The sequence below is a fragment of the Schistocerca nitens genome, chromosome 4, assembly GCF_023898315.1.
Source record: "Schistocerca nitens isolate TAMUIC-IGC-003100 chromosome 4, iqSchNite1.1, whole genome shotgun sequence".
Classification (NCBI taxonomy): domain Eukaryota; kingdom Metazoa; phylum Arthropoda; class Insecta; order Orthoptera; family Acrididae; genus Schistocerca; species Schistocerca nitens.
The window spans coordinates 912034835-912055107 of record NC_064617.1 but is presented as its reverse complement, the minus strand read 5'-3'; the positions used below and the strand labels follow the sequence as shown (position 1 = coordinate 912055107).

General features: G+C 38.6%; 1 protein-coding gene across 1 annotated transcript in view; it reads left to right on the top strand.

Annotated features, from left to right (window-relative positions):
• The window catches only part of LOC126252085 (RNA-binding protein with serine-rich domain 1-A-like), a 59709-nt gene that overhangs the window by 33925 nt on the left and 5511 nt on the right, over nt 1-20273 (top strand). The window contains exon 6 of the mRNA XM_049952941.1: nt 2426-2552. Within this exon, the coding sequence (XP_049808898.1) occupies nt 2426-2552 (127 nt within the window). The remainder of the gene's footprint in view (nt 1-2425; nt 2553-20273) is intronic.

Genomic DNA, 20273 nt, shown 5'->3' with positions numbered 1-20273 from the left:
ATGCTTAATAACAACAAATTGTCTGCGAAGAGCGTGACGTCACAACTTTTTACATTTGCTTCTTTTGAGCAGTTAGGAGCGGGCTCATGAGCAGTTGAGACGCATATTAGTAGTATGTTCTCCCACGTCTGGCTATGGAAATTTGGCTATTGGCTGTGTAAGCAGCAGGAGCAAGCAGCCAGATGCTACCCAGAAAAATTTTACTGGCACCCCCAAGCTGCCAGATTCACAAATGCGCAGCAGGCCCAGATCGGGGGGGGGGGGGGGGGGGCAAATCAGGGTAAGGGGAGTAACTGAAGTGGGTGGCAATTCCATTGGGAGAGGGGGGGGGGCACCAAATTCATATTCTTGAGGGGGAAAAAAAAATACCTCGTTTCACAAAGCACCTAGCATTTAGTGTGTGTTGGTCTATCGATTTTTCATAGATTTTTGAAACTCATCCCTGTTGGTTTTTGAACACATTCTAAGTTGATTTCTGGATGAACCATAAGTTGATTTTTGAATGCGTGCATTAGTGTACATGATGTCTCTGCCAGGGGAGTCATCGTCACATCTAGAAATAAACTTTCCTGCAGACAAAAGGGGACGGGGCTGTATATGCTGAGCGGAATAAAGCCAAAGGCGTGAATGGCAATTACTGTTTGTTTATGCGGCTGACTGGGTTTGCAAATGATCAGCATTGTTATAATTACTAGCGAAATCCATAGATTGAGTCTACCAGAGTGGAAATAAACGACTAACAGGAATAACAGATAAGAAAATGAAACTTTTATAGAAATTTTTTGGCCAGATCACTACACTAATAATGACCAGTTGTACAGACCCCAGCTAGCAGCCGCTTAAGTTCTATTCTGGGAGTAGTGCAGAAAACGCATTGCACGAACATGTAATAACGCCTAACTGGAGAATAATCACAGGATAACTAAACAGGTGATTCTGGCAAAAAAAAAAAAAAAAAAAAAAAAAAACAAAAAAAAAGTGGCAGGAATAGTTACAGAATTAGTGATGACAAGATTGTTTGTTAGAACAAGGAAGGAGAAGAAATGGGGACATCACACACATTATGGAAGAATATGACGATTCAAAGTGTATGCAAAAATTTCGTACTATGACTTTTTAATCTCATGCTTGAGAAACTGGAGCGTATGAATGAAATTTGAAACTATTTTGTAACATCATAGCTTTTTGCATGTAGTATGCCAAATAGGCATTTGATATTGGTACTTCGTGAATTTATTCTGTCATGTTATAAAAATTACAATTATTGCCAAAATAGTCTCACTTATTTGGTGTGTGTTACAATTGCTACAATATTTGAAAGCCCTATTTCGTTTTATGTTGCAGACAGTGACAAAATAGATGTAATCAGATCGAGAAACCACACAAGTCTTGGGTACTATTTGTATTAACTGCTTTTTCAGTATTAGACGACGACATTTCGATTTTTCGTGTAACAAAGTTGAAGAGTCAGCTCTTTCGTTTGAGACCCGCATTGACGGCATTATTCATGAACACTGACATGATGCAGTTGAATATATAGCAAAAACAGTTGACACAGTTTCTAAAATTATCAGTAAAGAGCTCAAGGACAGCAAAATGAATGCAATGTGGGCCCCAAAAGAGTTAACACAACAACACAAGGAAACTAGACTCAAAGTGCGTACAGATTCAAAAGAGAAGGTGACCCTTTTCTAAATAAGATTTTAAAAACATGTTTTGAATCTTTGATTCATCGTTTTGAGACGTGGAAAGATAAAGCATGGAGTGGAAGCACACCGGCTCACGTATCTGAAAGAAATTCAGGATACAAATATCTGTGGGAAAAGTCATGTTGACCATCTTTTGGAATGCCTGAGGTGCGATCTTTTGTGATTATTTGGAAGATCAGCTTATAATAAACAATGCTAATGTTAATACAAATGAACAAAGCAAAAGTAGCAGTGAGGAAAAAATGTCACAGATTTCAAAGAAAAGACATAATGTTGCTACACTTCACTGTTCACTTTCGCACCGCCCGACTGACCCAATAAACCATTGAAGAAATGGGGAGATACTACCTCATCCCGTCTGCAGTCCATATTTCTCTCCCTTGAATTTTCATTTGTTTGGTCCACTCAGAGAACATAGAAAAAGTTCAGTAACAATGGTGAGGTCAAAGAATAAAAAGCTCGTTACTCACTGGACAAGTTTACTTTGGTGGAGATTATGTTAAGAAGTAGTAAAAGTCTCATTTTGTAAAAATAAAGTGTTTTTTCTAGATCAGTTTGTCTCTTTAATTATTGATGCCCCTTGTACTTTGTGTCATGACATATTCTACAATTGTGTAGTAGTATTACTCTGGTTCTCTGGGATCCTTTCCTCTTCTTCTTCTCCTCTTTCTGTTTTAAAAACGCCAAGGACCTACTGGGACCCTGTTTTCTTGCAGGCCAAATCGACGGACAGGAAATCACTGCTGCCCCTGTGCTTCAGCCGAAGCCCAGGCCTCCACCACCAAGACGTAGCCCACCTCCTCCCATCAGGAGACCTGCACCACGCTGGAGATCACCTCCAAGGTATTGGACAGATGCAAAAATTACATCTTTCAAAGAAAATTTCCACTAGAAAATAAAACTTTTATTTCAAGGACACAAAACAGAAATTGTAAGGTAAAGGTAGTATCATTTCGCTCGACTATATATAACTTGTTGCTGGCTATGACTGGAGTGAAAGCTGTTTCTAAAACTTTTAGTGCAGAAAACCTTTTATTATTTTAGTTTTTCAAGGCAGATTTGTTTTACAATGTTCTTTCATCATTGAATTGAATATTTGTAATGTGTGACAAGGAGATTTACCTTCCAGTGGCAATGCATTTGGTGTTGCGCCAACTGTTTATGAAACTTGATAACAGTTGTTCTTGTTGATCCAAGACTTAATTCACACCTTCTTGCTGTCCTCTGAGTGCTAATTCTGAGTACAGTCATGCCACCACTCGGGTATTTGTGTGGTTTGCTTTTGAAGAGTTCAAGTAAGTGTACATTGGTTTTTCTGCCTCGTATCTCGGTAGCTTTTCACAGTTCTGGTTGTTTATGGTAGTGATCTCATTTTACAGCATTTGACTTTTCTTTTCTTCTTGATTGGCATCAAACTATTTGTTCCATCATCTGTTCTACTGAATAAGAGAGTGTAGAGATACTCACCAAGAGTGACAGTAATGATGTATTGTTTGATGTCAGCTTAATAGATGGCTCCTCCACAGATTCTGAAAGAAACAGTTTTAAGTTGTCTGTGTCAGCAGATGTAACACTACAGTCTTGTTTCAACAAGAGATGTAATTGGCAATTCATCTGTACCCAAAGAACAGGAAGTGATTGTGAAAAGCAAATTTGATTAGAAAGAAAATGATTTTCATGCCCTTAATCATGCATTTGTTGATTCCCTTTAGGGACGCAACTGTCAGCTATGGAATCATACAGGCATGTTATTTTTGACGTAAGGTACTGTGGTGCCAAATACGCAGACTCGAGGTTTGAAGCCCTGTGATGTCTGATTTCATTTGTGTAGTACACAAAAGTTAAAATACAGCATACATTGCATCAGATAGACAGAAATATTGTAATAAATTATCATATATTTATAGTATTGAACTATTCATAGATTAATACATATTTGTACTCCTTTATTTTCATTGACTAGAAGATTTTAATGTTCAGCTACAAACAAAATATACAGTTTTCGTACAGTTTCATAAATGGTTTAGGCCCTTACACATATTGCCCGTTGTGACTGTTTTTTGAGTGAATTACTGTGGTAGAAAACACCCAGGTAAGGATGAACTTTTCAGATTACCCAATTACTTTAAAATTACTAGCTGACTGGCAGAGAACTGTCCTCATTTGTGATGAACAAGAAGTAATTGGAAATATAAGAAATGTGTTGCCAAAATTCCAAATAAGACATGAACTTTTTCATAAATGTATTGTTTACAAAGTATATTTATTATAGGCAGGCAGTCTACCTTCCTCCAGTGCTTGAACATTCAGTTAATCTGGAGAAAATATCGCTCACAAAGCTACGAAATAAGTCTCGAGACACAGTATAAATGAAGTTAAAAAGTAACAATATTATGAAAAGAAAAGTTGCTACTCACCATATAGTGCAAATGCTGAGTTGCAGATAGGCATAACAAAAAGACAGTACTGTTACAAATAAAGCTTTTGGCCCATAAGGCCTTAGTCAAAAATAGACAAAACACACACACACACACACACACACACACACACACACACACGCGTACGCAAAAGCAACTCACACAACTTGTGTGTGTGTGTGTCTTCTATTTTTGACGAAGACCTTACGGGCCAAAAGCTTTATTTGTAACAGTCTCTTTGTTGTGCCTATCTGCAACTCAGCATCTCCACTGTATGGTGAGTAGCAACTTTCCTTTTCATAAAATTGCTACATTCCAACCTGGATTTTCCATTGTTTGAAGTTAAAAAATCTTTTACATAGCTCACTACAAATGCCAATTATGAGAATGTTTTCACAAATGATCAGTATATTTCATTTACAATACGAAGTAACTATATGCTTTACCAGAAAGAAAAAAATTTTCATCTCACATGCACGACAAAAATTTATACTCAGAACATGCACAGAAAGTGTCCACTTGACTAGAATGAAATCTGTATTCTTCTTTATTTAGTAGGGTGAACAATGCATGCATTCAGTAGGTATTATTGAAATGTAGCGATAAAGGAACTTGAAACCCCCAAATCTGTGGTTTGGTTCAGCTCTGTTGATGCTTTTATGAAATGGACTCGGGGCCAAATACTCTATCCTCATTCCTTCACAAGTCAACACCATCTGTTGCAAATGCTTCACCGGGTCCTATTCAATCCAGCATGCCATGTTTCTGGACATTTATCAACTACTCTTTGAAGACTCCATCCACCCCTCTGTCCACATTAAACCCACCAACCACCCCTCCCATACAGCTTGGCCACCCAGATAAATTGTATTTGCAGTGGCAAGAACTCCATTGTCCAGTATACTGAAGGTCTCACGAAGAGCTTCACAGACAGGCACTATCCCCCAGACCTCATCTGCAAACAGATTTCCTCTGCGATATCCCCACACATACCCAATTCTCCCACCACCACCAAGAGCCAACTACAAAGGAGTGCCTTCTTCGTGCCCCAATACCATCCTGGACGGGAACAACTGAAACTCATCCTTCATCAGAGCTTCGATTGTCGTGGAACAACAGACATTCTAGCCAAGATCCTTCCAACTCCTCCTAAAGTTATGGTCCGTCACCCGTATAACCTCCAGAATATCCTAGTCCATCCCTATACCATTCCCAATCCCAGCCGCTTGCCACAGGGATCGTATCCTTGTGGAAAACCCAGCTGCAAGAGCTGTCTAGTCCACTCGCCCAGCACTTCATATTCCAGTCATGTCACTGGCTTATCCTACCCCATCAGAGTCCGGGCCACCTGTGGAAGCAGCCATGTCTTATACCAGCTCTGCTGCAATCATTATCTAGCTTTTTATGCAGATATGACTACCAGCTAACTGTCCACCAGAATGAATGGCCACCACCATCATGCAGCTGAACACAATGTACTTTCTGATTCCAATGGCTGCTTCACAACCTGGGCCATCTGGATCCTCTCATCCACCACCATCTTTTCTGATTTGCACAGATGGGAACTGTCCTTACAATGTATTCTCCATTCCCAAAATCACACAGCCTCAACATGCGACAATCTATTGTCCCCACACTCTCCATCCAACAGTATCTGCCGCCGTCTTCCTTATCACCTCCACACAGTTCACATCCCCTCACCATCAATTGTGCTATGCTCTATGCCTGCACACTCATCTGACAGCCTTGTCCAGTTACCATCTAATTCCTGCATGCTCCCCCACCCATATGATGCTGTCCATCCCCTTTCCCACCCCTCTCCAGATTGCTGCTTGCGATCTATGCGACACCATTGCATTCTGGCCAGAGCAGCCGGCGATAGTGGTCATGTGTGCATTTCTTTTCTTCTCTTTTCTGAAGAAGGCTTTGGCCAAAAGATCAATGTGAAACAGTCTTTTCATTATGCCTGTCTGCAGATCAACGTGTCAATTTTATTGTCAGTAATAATCTATCATTTTCATAATATTGTTGATATTCCAGCTTGTACTTCCCATGTTTCATTAACCCTTTAACACACGTTCAGAGTTCAGAGTACCAGGTAGGAGGAGGACTGGTGGCGCGCGTAAACACGTTCAGAGCACACAGGGACAGGTACAAAGGCACACACGTTAACACATCCAGAGAGCAGTTAAAGGGTTACAGTACTAATGTATATTGAAAGTGACACGTAACTTTCAGATTTGGTTACCAAAATTACTTCAGACAGTAGTGAAGGAAAAACCATCTTTAAAAATTTTGGATTTGTAACAACAGTCAATTTTCATGGAAGCCAGAGAGTCAGAAACTAATTTTTAAACCTACAATAATGTTCATATCGGAGGTGAGAAACTGTAGAACAGTGGTTCTCAAACTTTTTGATCTTCGGGCGTATTTAAAAGGCCGCAAATGATCGTGGGCGCACTGTATACACATTTCTAAGAAATATTTTACAGCAGTCCATATAGGAAATAAATACTGTGATAAAATAACAATTAAGTCATTTTATTTTGAATTTCGCATCCAGACTACAGAAGATGCAACTTATATTAATAAAAAACATACATTATCACAATATGAACAAATAATTTTTGTATAAGAAATGAGAGAGATTCATGAAGCACGATTGTCACCCAAATGCAACAGTCGAGCACTGTTTTGCCTCCTATCCTGCCAAGACAAAAGGCAAGAGAGACTATTAAGTGAAACGTATTGAAATGAAATAATGCAGTAAAATGAATGATTAATTCAAATTATAGAGAAAAGCAATAATGCGATACAAATGAAACATACCTTATGTCTACGCTTTCTAGTGTTTATGAGAAACATGAGCCTGATGTGCCCTTGCAATTTATTCAATGTTTGGAGATTTATTTGAAAGACAAACTCTCATTTCCTCATCATTACATTGAAAAGTTCCTCTCTTTTTACATTTAATTGTGGTGAGGGCAGAAAATCCTAATTCACATAAATATGATGTTGAAAATTGAAGTAAAATATTCAGAGCCTTTTTAGATATATACACACATTCTTCTTTTATAGAAACCCAAAAGGCTTCAAGAGACAATTACTTATGCTAAAGCATTAGTCCACGATCAGTTCTTCTTCTTCTTCTTCTTCTTCTGTTAATATTAAGCCGAAATCACCTGAAGTTTCAATGAATGGGTTTCGAATCCAGTCGTACTATTCTGTGTTGAGGGATGGAAAATATGAACTCAGTTTCTCTAGTAAACATATAAAATGATCTACTACTATTGGAAGTATTTCCTTTATCCATGTGCTGCTTACCTGTGGGAACATTTCCAAGTTACCTTGCACACCTTTTCTTTTCCATATTTGCAGTTTTCTGCAAAACGCTTTAATTTTGTTGGTGGTTGTGAGGATATTTTCTTCTTTCCCTTGCATGCTAGTGTTCAAAATATTGAACTGCTGAAATATATCGGCCAAATACTGCAATCTAGCAATCTAAAATTCACTCCGAAGGAAGTTGCAAAAATGTAAATATTTCATTTCTTCAAAAAACACAAGAAGTTCTTGTTAGCTCATGCAAATGGGTAAGTACTTTCCACCTTGACAACCACCTGACTTCTGTGTGTAAAAGCAACGGTCTGTGTTCTGAGTCCATATCAATACAAAGTTTCTCGAATAAACGGATTTTGACAGGTCTTGTTTTAATGAAACTTACCATTCAAATTGACAGGAATGGGGGAAAGAAATACAGTAGAAGAAGAATGGGTAGCTTTGAGGGATGAAGTAGTGAAGGCAGCAGAGGATCAACTAGGTAAAAAGACGAGGGCTAGTAGAAATCCTTGGGTAACAGAAGAAATATTGAATTTAATTGATGAAAGGAGAAAATATAAAAATGCAGTAAATGAAGCAGGCAAAAAGAGATACAAACGTCTCAAAAATGAGATCGACAGGAAGTGCAAAATGGCTAAGCAGGGATGGATAGAGGACAAATGTAAGGATGTAGAGGCTTATCTCACTAGGGGTAAGATAGATACTGCCTACAGGAAAATTAAAGAGACCTTTGGAGATAAGAGAACCACTTGTATGAACATCAAGAGCTCCAGATGGAAACCCAGTTCTAAGCAAAGAAGGGAAGGCAGAAAGGTGGAAGGAGTATATAGAGGGTCTATACAAGGGTGATGTACTTGAGGACAATATTATGGAAATGGAAGAGGATGTAGATGAAGATGAAATGGGAGATACGATACTGCGTGAAGAGTTTGACAGAACACTGAAAGACCTGAGTCGAAACAAGGCCCCCGGAGTAGACAACATTCCATTGGAACTACTGACGGCCTTGGGAGAGCCAGTCCTGACAAAACTCTACCATCTGGTGAGCAAGATGTATGAAACAGGCGAAATACCCTCAGACTTCAAGAAGAATATAATAATTCCAATCCCAAAGAAAGCAGGTGTTGACAGATGTGAGAATTACCGAACAATCAGTTTAATAAACCACAGCTGCAAAATACTAACACGAATTCTTTACAGACGAATGGAAAAACTAGTAGAAGCCGACCTCGGGGAAGATCAGTTTGGATTCCGTAGAAACACTGGAACACGTGAGGCAATACTGACCTTACGACTTATCTTAGAAGAAAGATTAAGGAAAGGCAAACCTACGTTTCTAGCATTTGTAGACTTAGAGAAAGCTTTTGACAATGTTGACTGGAATACTCTCTTTCAAATTCTAAAGGTGGCAGGGGTAAAATACAGGGAGCGAAAGGCTATTTACAATTTGTACAGAAACCAGATGGCAGTTATAAGAGTCGAGGGACATGAAAGGGAAGCAGTGGTTGGGAAGGGAGTAAGACAGGGTTGTAGCCTCTCCCCGATGTTGTTCAATCTGTATATTGAGCAAGCAGTAAAAGAAACAAAAGAAAAATTCGGAGTAGGTATTAAAATTCATGGAGAAGAAATAAAACTTTGAGGTTCGCCAATGACATTGTAATTCTGTCAGAGACAGCAAAGGACTTGGAAGAGCAGTTGAATGGAATGGACAGTGTCTTGAAAGGAGGATATAAGATGAACATCAACAAAAGCAAAACAAGGATAATGGAATGTAGTCTAATTAAGTCTGGTGATGCTGAGGGAATTAGATTAGGAAATGAGGCACTTAAAGTAGTAAAGGAGTTTTGCTATTTGGGGAGCAAAATAACTGATGATGGTCGAAGTAGAGAGGATATAAAATGTAGGCTGGCAATGGCAAGGAAAACGTTTCTGAAGAAGAGAAATTTGTTAACATCCAGTATTGATTTAAGTGTCAGGAAGTCATTTCTGAAAGTATTCGTATGGAGTGTAGCCATGTATGGAAGTGAAACATGGACGATAAATAGTTTGGACAAGAAGAGAATAGAAGCTTTCGAAATGTGGTGCTACAGAAGAATGCTGAAGATTAGATGGGTAGATCACATAACTAATGAGGAAGTATTGAATAGGATTGGGGAGAAGAGAAGTTTGTGGCACAACTTGACCAGAAGAAGGGATCGGTTGGTAGGACATGTTCTGAGGCATCAAGGGATCACCAATTTAGTATTGGAGGGCAGCGTGGAGGGTAAAAATTGTAGAGGGAGACCAAGAGATGAATACACTAAGCAGATTCAGAAGGATGTAGGTTGCAGTAGGTACTGGGAGATGAAGAAGCTTGCACATGATAGAGTAGCATGGAGAACTGCATCAAACCATCCGAACAACTTACTCTAAGACTTCTCTCAATTTTTCTCCCATTGATTTTGCTATAAGGCCTCTCTGTGAAGAAAGCAGTGAGTTACAATAACATATTCATTTTGTTTTTCTACAATAATACAGCCTACCATTGAAGGGGTGCCATCTGTATAAGTGCCTACACATGATTTCCATGTTAACTGCCTCTTGTTAAGATAATCATTTAAAATGTTGAAAACATCCTCACCTTTAGTAGACACACTTAATTATTTGCAAAAAAGACGCTGATTTACTATTTGATCTTGAATAATGAAACAGACAAATGCTAAGAGTTGCAATTTGTTGGTAATGTCTGTTGATTCGTCAAGTTGCAATGCAAAGTTTGAGTGGTTGAGTTTATTACTGAATACATTTTTCTAAATATCAGTAGACATTTCTGTAATAAGCCTGTGAAGTGTATCATTTGACAAAGGAATCTTGCCTATTTTCATAGCTGATTCATTTCCTAGTATCGTCATGACATTTTTGCAAGCAGGCAAAATAAAGGACTCACCTATAGTATGAGCTTTCCTACTCTTTGCTGTTAGTTCAGATACTTGGTAGGAAGTGATCAGAGCTTTATCAGAAACAGACATTACACTTTTAAAAGAATTTGCTGCCCTTGTTTGATGTTCAGACAATCTCTTGAAATAGCTTACAGATTTATCTTGAATGCATTGTTTTAAAATGTTTGCTCAGTTTACTAGGAAGCAGGGATTCAGTTGCCATTTTATACCCACATACTAAGCGTAGTGGGAAAGGATAATCTTCACTCTCAGTCCAAGTGAAACCATAGCTTACGTACTTTTCATTGTACTTACGAGTAGGCCACCATTTTGCTTTTTTACTTGCACTTAGTGTTTGCTCACTTCCAGAATTGGATTCTTCAACACCATGCTTGTTTTTCAGAAATCTGTCCATTTTATTCAATTGTATTTCGCATATAAGATTCACTTTAGCACTTTCAAGATAAACAGTATGTTGTACACAAAACACGAGCCCAACTAATGCTAACAACACCTCATTGACAATTCACCTGAAAGCTCAGCAATAACGCAAAGCGCACAACAATGAAATCGTGTTTTCCTTCTGGGCTTGGATTCTTGTACCTCCAAGAGGTAACAGTGCTGCCAATGATAATTTTCAAGTTCCGTTAACGTTGCTGGAAGCTTCTGTCATGAATCCACTGGATCTCTAAAGTGCAGTGGAAATGATGTTTCAGAAGTAGCAAGGCTTCATGAACAACAGTGATCATGTTCACATGTGCTACTCATCTGTAACAAAGAACATGAAATGAAATTTGTTTAGTCACAGACAGCTCAAGACCAAACAATAATCAGCTCTCATAGATAATTTTCTCTCCCATTTTCTCTTTTCAATAATATTTTGTTGACAACAGAAAGCTACGCACTTTCAATAAAATGTTATTAAAAAGTGACTGGTTGTCGATGTTATTTGTAGTTTTTGGTACACTGTCGTGGTACCTAAATAGGTCATAATGGCCAATAATAATAATAATAATAATAATAATAATAATAATAATAATAATAAGCAATTCATTTCCTATGTCCTGTTGCAGTGCTACTTGGAGTTAGGTGGAATAGGTTCGCATTCATTGGGAATAGCATGGAACCTTCGGAATTCTATGGACAAGTCGTGATCATATGCATAGCGCACAAGTCTCAATTTCAGCATGGCTACCATCATAAAAGAAAAATGCCCCTAGGCAAATCAACTGTGAAACAAAAGCACAACACGATGATAAAATCTTCTCGGGTTGACAGCCGAGTCACATTGACTCGGCTGTCAACCCGAGAAGATTTTATCATCAAGATTCGCCGAGAAAGCCTGCATTCTCATAAAAAAAGCACTACACGATCATATAATATCTGTAAGAGTTTCTGCCAGAAAAATCCATCAGTTCTCAATAATTTTTCACAGTTTTCTTCTGATTGAACATTTGGATCTGACCTGGACTTGACAACACAGTGGATAAACTCAATGTTTGAAAATAAACTTTAAGAGCACCACAGGTGTCGTACCATTTGGTTACGGAAAGGAGGCAGGGAACAAGGCATGCGAAAATAGTTTGCATGGCCCTTACAGGGTGAAGGGTGGTGAGAGGGGGATGGTTAGGAATATTTCACGACCAGTGCTAGTTATATACAGATGCTTGTGTGCCCAGTACTGACCAGCGACTGAGATAGTTATATTTTACACACAAAAGTAAAAAGAGTTCGCTAAAAGTGCATTATTTCTATAAGAAATTTTGAAGTTTAGGTAAGGCTGTTGTAATGCAGTTCTAATGCAAGGAGTTGAAGAAAATGGCATTTGTGACATTTATTAATTATGAATGATCATGAAGAATTATGTTGTAAGAAACTTGCAGTCCATTGCTGTAGTCTTGGACTGCAAGTTTTTTTTACAACATATCAAATAAGTTACTGTGTTGGCCACACCAAACTTTACCATGGATAAAGTGTTACATTCATAAATACAGTTACATTCATTATTACATAAATTAATCACTACCACCACTGCATATTGTTATGACTTCTCGGTAGTGTAAGAGATGACCTCAGTGGGCCAGCAGTGGCTTTATCATCACTCATTATTTTGAAATACCTTTGGCCAGTTCCCAAACAGCCACTATTGTTAGATAGCTAATATTAGCAGCAATGGAAGAGAGAAGACAGTCGGCATGAAACGTTCCGAATACTGTCAACACTACAAGGAGAATAAGCCACCTTATTTCCTTAATCAAACCAAACTATTCGACAAAACTTAAGGACTCATTCGTCGTTATACCTGTCATGAAATGGATAAAATTGAGTAGCTATGTGCTCTTTTTTATTTGGCTATATTTTTTCCTAAAATATTATAGGGCACACCTGTAAATGATCTAGAGTGCACCAGTGCACCCTGGTGCACACTTCTGAGAACTCCTGCCATAGAAAAACAGGAGGAGACATCGAAGAAAGCACTTCAGAAATATTCGGCAAGAGGTGAGGCAAACCGCTCGGGTAGTCCCAGCCCAGACACATGCTACTTAGCACCGGTAGATGCATTAGGGGATTATAATATAGCATTCAACACTGCTTGTAGCAAGCACATCAGCAGCCAAGGGTTAATGAGAGACTAACCAGGCACAACACACATCCTTACTCAAAACTTCAGTCTGGGAATACCTCCCCATACTTACCAAATACTGCACAAACTCTCTTTTATGGCAAGCATTCCTATGTGTAGTGCCGGAGGTAGTTTTACTGTGCAGTACTAAAACAGTTGCTATGATATGTGTTAATGAAGTTGCAACTGAAGTGCTAACTGTTTAAAATTAAATAAATTATTAAGTCTTCTCCAAAGTGAAGAGAGAATTCACAAAAAACAACACAAATGAAACCTTTTAAAATAAGAAATGTTATTGATGTTAATGCATTCTAAATCCCTCTTTATGGCACCTGAGTTTATACTCTCTTGTCAGATTTAGGCTTTGGAAGGTTTACCTGGTTGCCACATTGTTGTTAAAAAAATCAAAAACAGTTTGTGTTTCAGAATGATTTCATTTTTGTGTGTCTTCTATCATAGATAAGATCCTTTGGACATGCTATATCTATTTTCTTAAAAAAAATAAAGCAGCCAAATATGAAGGTTCATTCTGGTAGGAATCAATGTAGTACTGAGAATGACATGTAGTACCGGGAACGACGGGGATAGAAGGAAAGATATGACAAAAAGGCTAGAGACACAGTTCAGCGTTAAGAGGCACTGGGTAGTTAGGAAATGTAGTTGCTTTTGCTAGCAACATTTGAGATTTGAAGTACTGAGAAGTCAGTAAAAGTGTTGAATGATGGGCTGTGAGAAATGAGAAAGCTGACATAATTGAAACAGTGAAAAGAAAAAGAGAACACAGAGAGGAGGATTTACAGTAAAAGAGAGATAAATAGAGAGATAAAGTAAAGGAGACAGATTTGGCAGAACAACAAAAAGAGAAAAGAAGAGGAAGGAAAAAAGAGAGATTCGAGGAACAGAAAGAAGTAAATCCAGTTCAAGGCTTCTGGTGCTTCACTGTACATGCAGTAGAGATGTTTCCAGTATGTGTGATTTGGTATTGGCTTTCAAGATACCTTTGATAATGAAGTGAGGGTCTTTATTAAACTACATCTTAAGATGGTTATGCACAAATTCTGTGAATCTGATAAAAATAGTGAGCTGAATTCCTTGAATGAATGGAAGAAATAAATATTTGCTGTATGCAACAGTATAGGCCCTCATAAAAATTTCCACTAAGTGTATCATGTGGAAATAATTTACAATAATTAGTAAGGCATTCTTTTTATGATGGCTGCATTTTAGATGTTCCGTGATCATGCTGTCGTAATTGAAACAACCATTGCTTGGGATGATTGCAGTTGTAAATGGCAGCCATGACAAGACTTAATGTTTTCTCTGGGAACTACATAGAACAGACAGTTTGAAAGCCTACCCTTGATGGAAATATGTCAGATATAATAGCAACAGATATCCCAGACCTCTTTGCGGATGTCCACATTGAAACTAACAACATTGAGCTTGTGGCAGTTGTAGCATCAATTATTATGAAAGTACAGAAATCAACTAATACAAGTAGTAAACTTAAAAAAAAAAAAAAAACCAGTAGTGTCAAATCTCAATGAGAAACTTGAATCAGTTAGCTCTGGGTTGGTGCACATAGAAGAACTATGCCTCAAGTTCAGAAGAATAGTTGACCAAGCAATATGTGCCTAGTAGAACAGTTCTTGATGGGAGGGATCCAGTATGTCATGCAGGGTGTATACGACCCGGGACAATCGGGAGATCCGGGAAAACCCGGGAATTGTTTGGATTTCCGGGAATTTTTCATTGTTTTAGTTTTCAGTTAAATTTTTGTGATTTTTGACTGGTAAGAACCAACATTCTAACAAAGGATATTTCTGATATTTCTGTATCCCGCTACTGCAGAATAATACTGCAGCAACAAAAGATGAACGGGGAAAAAAAAAAAAACTGAAAAGGAAATGCGCCATATACAACAACAAAACAGTGCTCATACAAGTGTCTGCCAACAGCAAAGTGTGTCAGAGGCTTTAGGGAGGCTATGCAATGCTTTATAACAACAAATTGCCTCCGATGAGCGTGATGTGACAACTGTTTGAATTAGATTCATTTGAGCAGTTGCTGGCGAGCTCTTGCGCATGCGCAGTTGAGTCGCGTGTGAGTAGTACCTTCTCCCGCTTCTGGTTACAGAAGTTTGGCTGGGCGCCACTAGTTGATATTGTTCCAGTTCGGAAATATAGTAAATCTGTGGCTGACGCACAGAGCAATCGGAGTTATGGTGGGGAGGTGGGTCGTCTCCAGGTGACCTGTGTTTATGTTCAGTGATTTTGCTGCTTCCTCTTCGTTTATTGCTCTCACGTTAAATGATAACAAAATGGATTATTGTGGCCGGAAGCTATCAAATGAGTTAAAATACGTTCGCATAGTTACGGAATACTAAAATATGTTATTATTTTCAGATTTTATTTCCACCTTTCTGACAATCAAGCATTAATCGCCTTACAGAACAGTGAAGTTATTTTTGCAGGTTTGCTAAAGAGATTTGGTTTTTATTAATCTTTTCTGCCGAGGCACTCAATTTATTTGAAACGAAGTGTTTAATTTCACACTATTGGCTAGTTTCAATTGTTCACTGCATTTCAAGTGCACGTATGGCATTATGCCATAATAAAGAACCAAACATGAGATAATACAGTATGGTTCACGAAATTCCAACGCTCTTGAAGTATCCTCTGATTCCTTGTTTCTTTTATGACATAATGTAAGATCTTTTCATGTTTTACACGTACGAACATATGGGCTTCCCACGTCACCATAGCTGCGCAAGCGTGGTGACGCTTATTATCTGGCGCTTTCTTGCAACTGCTGAAACGAACCTATTTCTAACAGGTCACGGGAAAATATTGCGAATGGTGGTTTGAAAAGCGTTACATTCAAAGCAGATTTCCTTTTACGCAGAATGAACAATGTGCGAGAATGTACGATGAATTTCTTAAATCACAAAGCGTTTGACTCTCACTTAAAAATCAACTCTTTGAGGACGACCATTTAGAAGAATTTCGAGCCCAGGATATCAGACATTTGCATCGTTACTAAAAATTTTACTGGCATATTTGTGTGATGTATCTTAAAGTGTAACACACGCAAAAAAAATCAACATTATATGTGGAAGCTTAGCTTCTCTTCCAACTTATTAATCTTCAAGACCAATATTTTATGTGAATACTATGCATATTAATTTAAACTATTAACATTTCTTATTTGTGTGTCCACACTACTTAAGAGTGATCTTGCTATTGGCTGACTACATCACGTGGCCTATGCTGTCATCAGCTGGCGAGATCACGTGACATGAGCTATGACTGGCTTACTAAAGCGCATTGCGATCTCGATTTCAATGCTTCGGAAAGTGACATGCGGTGTTTGGTGGAATTCAAATTTATACCTTTGTTATACGAAAATATGCAGCGTTCATGTTGCTGCACGTCAAAGGTCTTTCAAAACGTGTTTTTCCCCCTGAGTTTTGTTTTCTAAAGTGCCGGGAAATTCTACGTCGGTATATAAAACCATTAACATTCAAAGGGTTGATGAGTTTTACAGTGCCGAGGAAGAGTATACGGTCACTTAACATAGAAAAAGTGTATTTTCACCAGGGAGAAAGTGTATTTTTAACCGGGAAATCCGGGAAAAATCCGGGAATTTTTTTTCCTTGTCCACATATACACCCTGTCATGTATACTATCTCAGTAAAGTAACTTCTAAAGAAATAGTGACTAATGCACAGTATGTGCAAAACAAGGTGTAGGGGTGTAGATAGAGAAATGCTGATGAAACACATTTGGCTGTCAAGAGAGCAATGCATGAAACTTTCAGTGACTATCCTAACAGAATATTATTCGGAGGTATCTCATAAGACCCACAGAAATTCTAACCAAATGTAAAAGCTGGCAGGTCCATTCACAAAGCAGTCAAGCAATCATGTGTGCATGAGGTGTGCTTGCTTGTGTGAATGAATGTGTGTATGTGTGTGTTTCCTCTTCTGAAGACTGCTTTGGCCAAAAGCTAAAGGTGTAACAGTGCCTGTCTGCAACTCAACTTATCATCTTTACAGTGAGTAGTAATCTGTCTTTCCTTATATTGTTGACTCATTGATAGAAGTAGAAATAACTTTAGGTGTGCTTCAGAGAAGTGTGTTGGGATCCTTGTTGCTCATGTTCTGTATTAATGGCGTGGTAGACAATATTAATTGTAATCTCAGACTTTTTGCTGGTGATGCAGTTATGTAAGTTGAAGTACTTTCTGAAAAAGTTGCACAAATATCCAGTCAGGTGTGGAAGAGATTGGCAACGTGCCTTAAAAATACACAATGTAAAATTACGCACTTCACAAAAATCACAAAAATGCAGAAAATTTGTATCCTAAGGCTACAACCCTCCCCCCATGAACCATGGACCTTGCCGTTGGTGGGGAGGCTTGCGTGCCTCAGCGATACAAAAGCCATACCATAGGTAAAATCACGATGGAGGGATATCTGTTGAGAGGCCAGACAAACGTGTGGTTCCTGAAGAGGGGCAGCAGCCATTTTGGATGATGGACTCATCTGGCCTTGTAACATTAACCAAGAGGTACTGTGAATGGCTGAAAGCAAGGGGAAACTACAGCCGTAATTTTTCCTGAGGGCATGCAGCTTTACAATATGCTTAAATGATGATGGTGTCCCCTTGGGTAAAATATTTTGGAGATAAAATACTCCCCCAATCGGATCTCCGGGCAGGGACTACTCAAGAGAACGTCGTTATAAGGAGAAACAAAACTGGCGTTCTGTGGATCGAAGTGTGGAATGTCAGATCCCTTAATTGGACAGGTAGGTTAGAAAATTTAAGAAGGGAAATGGATAGGTTAAAGTTACATATAGTGGAAATTAGTGAAGTTCAGTGGCAGGAGAAACAAGACTTCTGGTCAGGTGAATACAGGGTTATAAATACAAAATCAAATATGGGTAATGCAGGAGTAGGTCTAATAATGAATAAAAAAATAGGAGCACGGGTAAGCTACTACAAACAGCATAGTGAATGCTTATAATAGCCAAGATAGACACAAAGCCCACGCCTACCACAGTAGTACAAGTGTATATGCCAACTAGCTCCGCAGATGACAAAGAGATTGAAGAAATGTACAATGAGATAAAAGAAATTATTCAGATAGTGAAGAGAGACAAAAACTTAATAGTCATGGGGGACTGGAATTCGATAGTAGGAAAAGGAAGAGAAGTAGTAGGTGAATATGGAATGGGGGTAAGGATTGAAAGAGGAAGCCACCTGGTAGAATTTTGAACAAAGCATAACTTAATCGTAGGCAACACTTGGTTTAAGAATCATGAAAGAAGGTTGTATACGTGGAAGTGTCCTGAGTGCCTATTCTGTATCTTTCCGCCATTGTGCCGATCGTTTTGGTACTCAAGAGCACCGAATGGTCTAGTACTCGAATTAGAGCCCCTGCATTATTCAGTATGCATTTTGGAAGCAATACCGTTCAGGTCTAGAGAACTGAAGCGCTGTTGTCAGTTCGCGTCGTGCAAGCCACAGATCCGCGCATGCACAATGCAGCGCGCACAGTGCCACAAACACAAAGCAGCTATCAGACGACACAGGAGCGCTATTCTTTGAAGTACCAAAAATCGTGTTTATGTTGTCATAATGTTATGGCATGACGCCACATTCCATCAAGCTGACGTACCCGCCTTCATCGTTCTTGCCTCCTCCTTAACAGTATCAGGCGCAGTATATCCATTTCCATGATTCTCAGCTGAAATGCTTAGAAATTTTTACAGTTTCCCTGATCGCATGTTTCCATGCATACATAATAATGATAGCGTATTTGACTGTATTCTGCAAATTGACATAAATGCCACATTATGTCTTCTTTAATGATATGGTTATAATAGAGGGAAACATTCCACGTAGGAAAAATATATCTAAAAACAAAGATGATGTGACTTACCAAATGAAAGTGCTGGCAGGTCGACAGACACACAAACGAACACAAACATGCACACAAAATTCAAGCTTTCGCAACAAACTGTTGCCTCATCAGGAAAGAGGGAAGGAGAGGGAAAGACGAAAGGATGTGGGTTTTAAGGGAGAGGGTAAGGAGTCATTCCAATCCCGGGAAGGTAAGTCTTTCCGCTCCCGGGATTGGAATGACTCCTTACCCTCTCCCTTAAAACCCACATCCTTTCGTCTTTCCCTCTCCTTCCCTCTTTCCTGATGAGGCAACAGTTTGTTGCGAAAGCTTGAATTTTGTGTGCATGTTTGTGTTCGTTTGTGTGTCTGTCGACCTGCCAGCACTTTCATTTGGTAAGTCACATCATCTTTGTTTTTAGATACATTATGTCTTCTTATTCTCATTCACACTGACATCGTGTTTTGGATTTTACATTTTGGAAAATGAGTTAGGAATTGTGTGTAGTACCACATTGTACTAATACATCTGTAAAAACAGACGAAAAATTGATTCTGAGAGTTTTAAAGAATAAGAAAATAAACAGAATGTGGTTATAACTTGCTGCTAGAGATCCAAATGATTAAGTAGCCCACTTCCCTATATGATATGTCAACGATTTGGGTCTTAAAAACAACATTTAAAAAACACATTTTCGAGAGCTCCTGCAGTTCATCGAAGTTTATAACATGCATTTCATGAATGAAAATGTTTCGTATATGGTGTTACAGTGTAAAAATATTACGACGGAGATCTTTCATCTCTGTCTACTGTTGTTTAGGATTCGATCACAGATAAATACTTGTGACAAGCAAGATTATGAAGATGACTACTGCTAGTTACATTCCCAGTAATTTAAATTGTGCTCTTAGATTCCTGTCTACCCACATACTCGGAAATCGCTACATATTCAGAAAAAATGGTGATTATTTCTGACAAGAAAAAATATAAACGTCGTTGTCGGTTGTTTCGCTCACAGCAGGTTCATCTCCAGCAATTTCATATTTCGTTTTGTAAACACACAGAAATCACGAAATCATTAGTGAGGAAGTGTGCTCTTACATGTAAGTAATAACGAATATTGAAGAAAAATCTTAACACGAATAACAATGTCTCAGAACGTGTTGCATATATGAAGAAGAAAACCAAGTTTTTTGGGCCCATCTGTTCGTGAACCCGTGTCCTTTCATATCACATCCCTGCACACATACCACTTGGCTACGCCAAACAACTGAAACATAACGCTTAATTCTCGCACTATTACGTAGAGAAATGTAGGCTGACTTCATTGTCAAACGGTGCTGCGTAAGTCATAAATGCATGA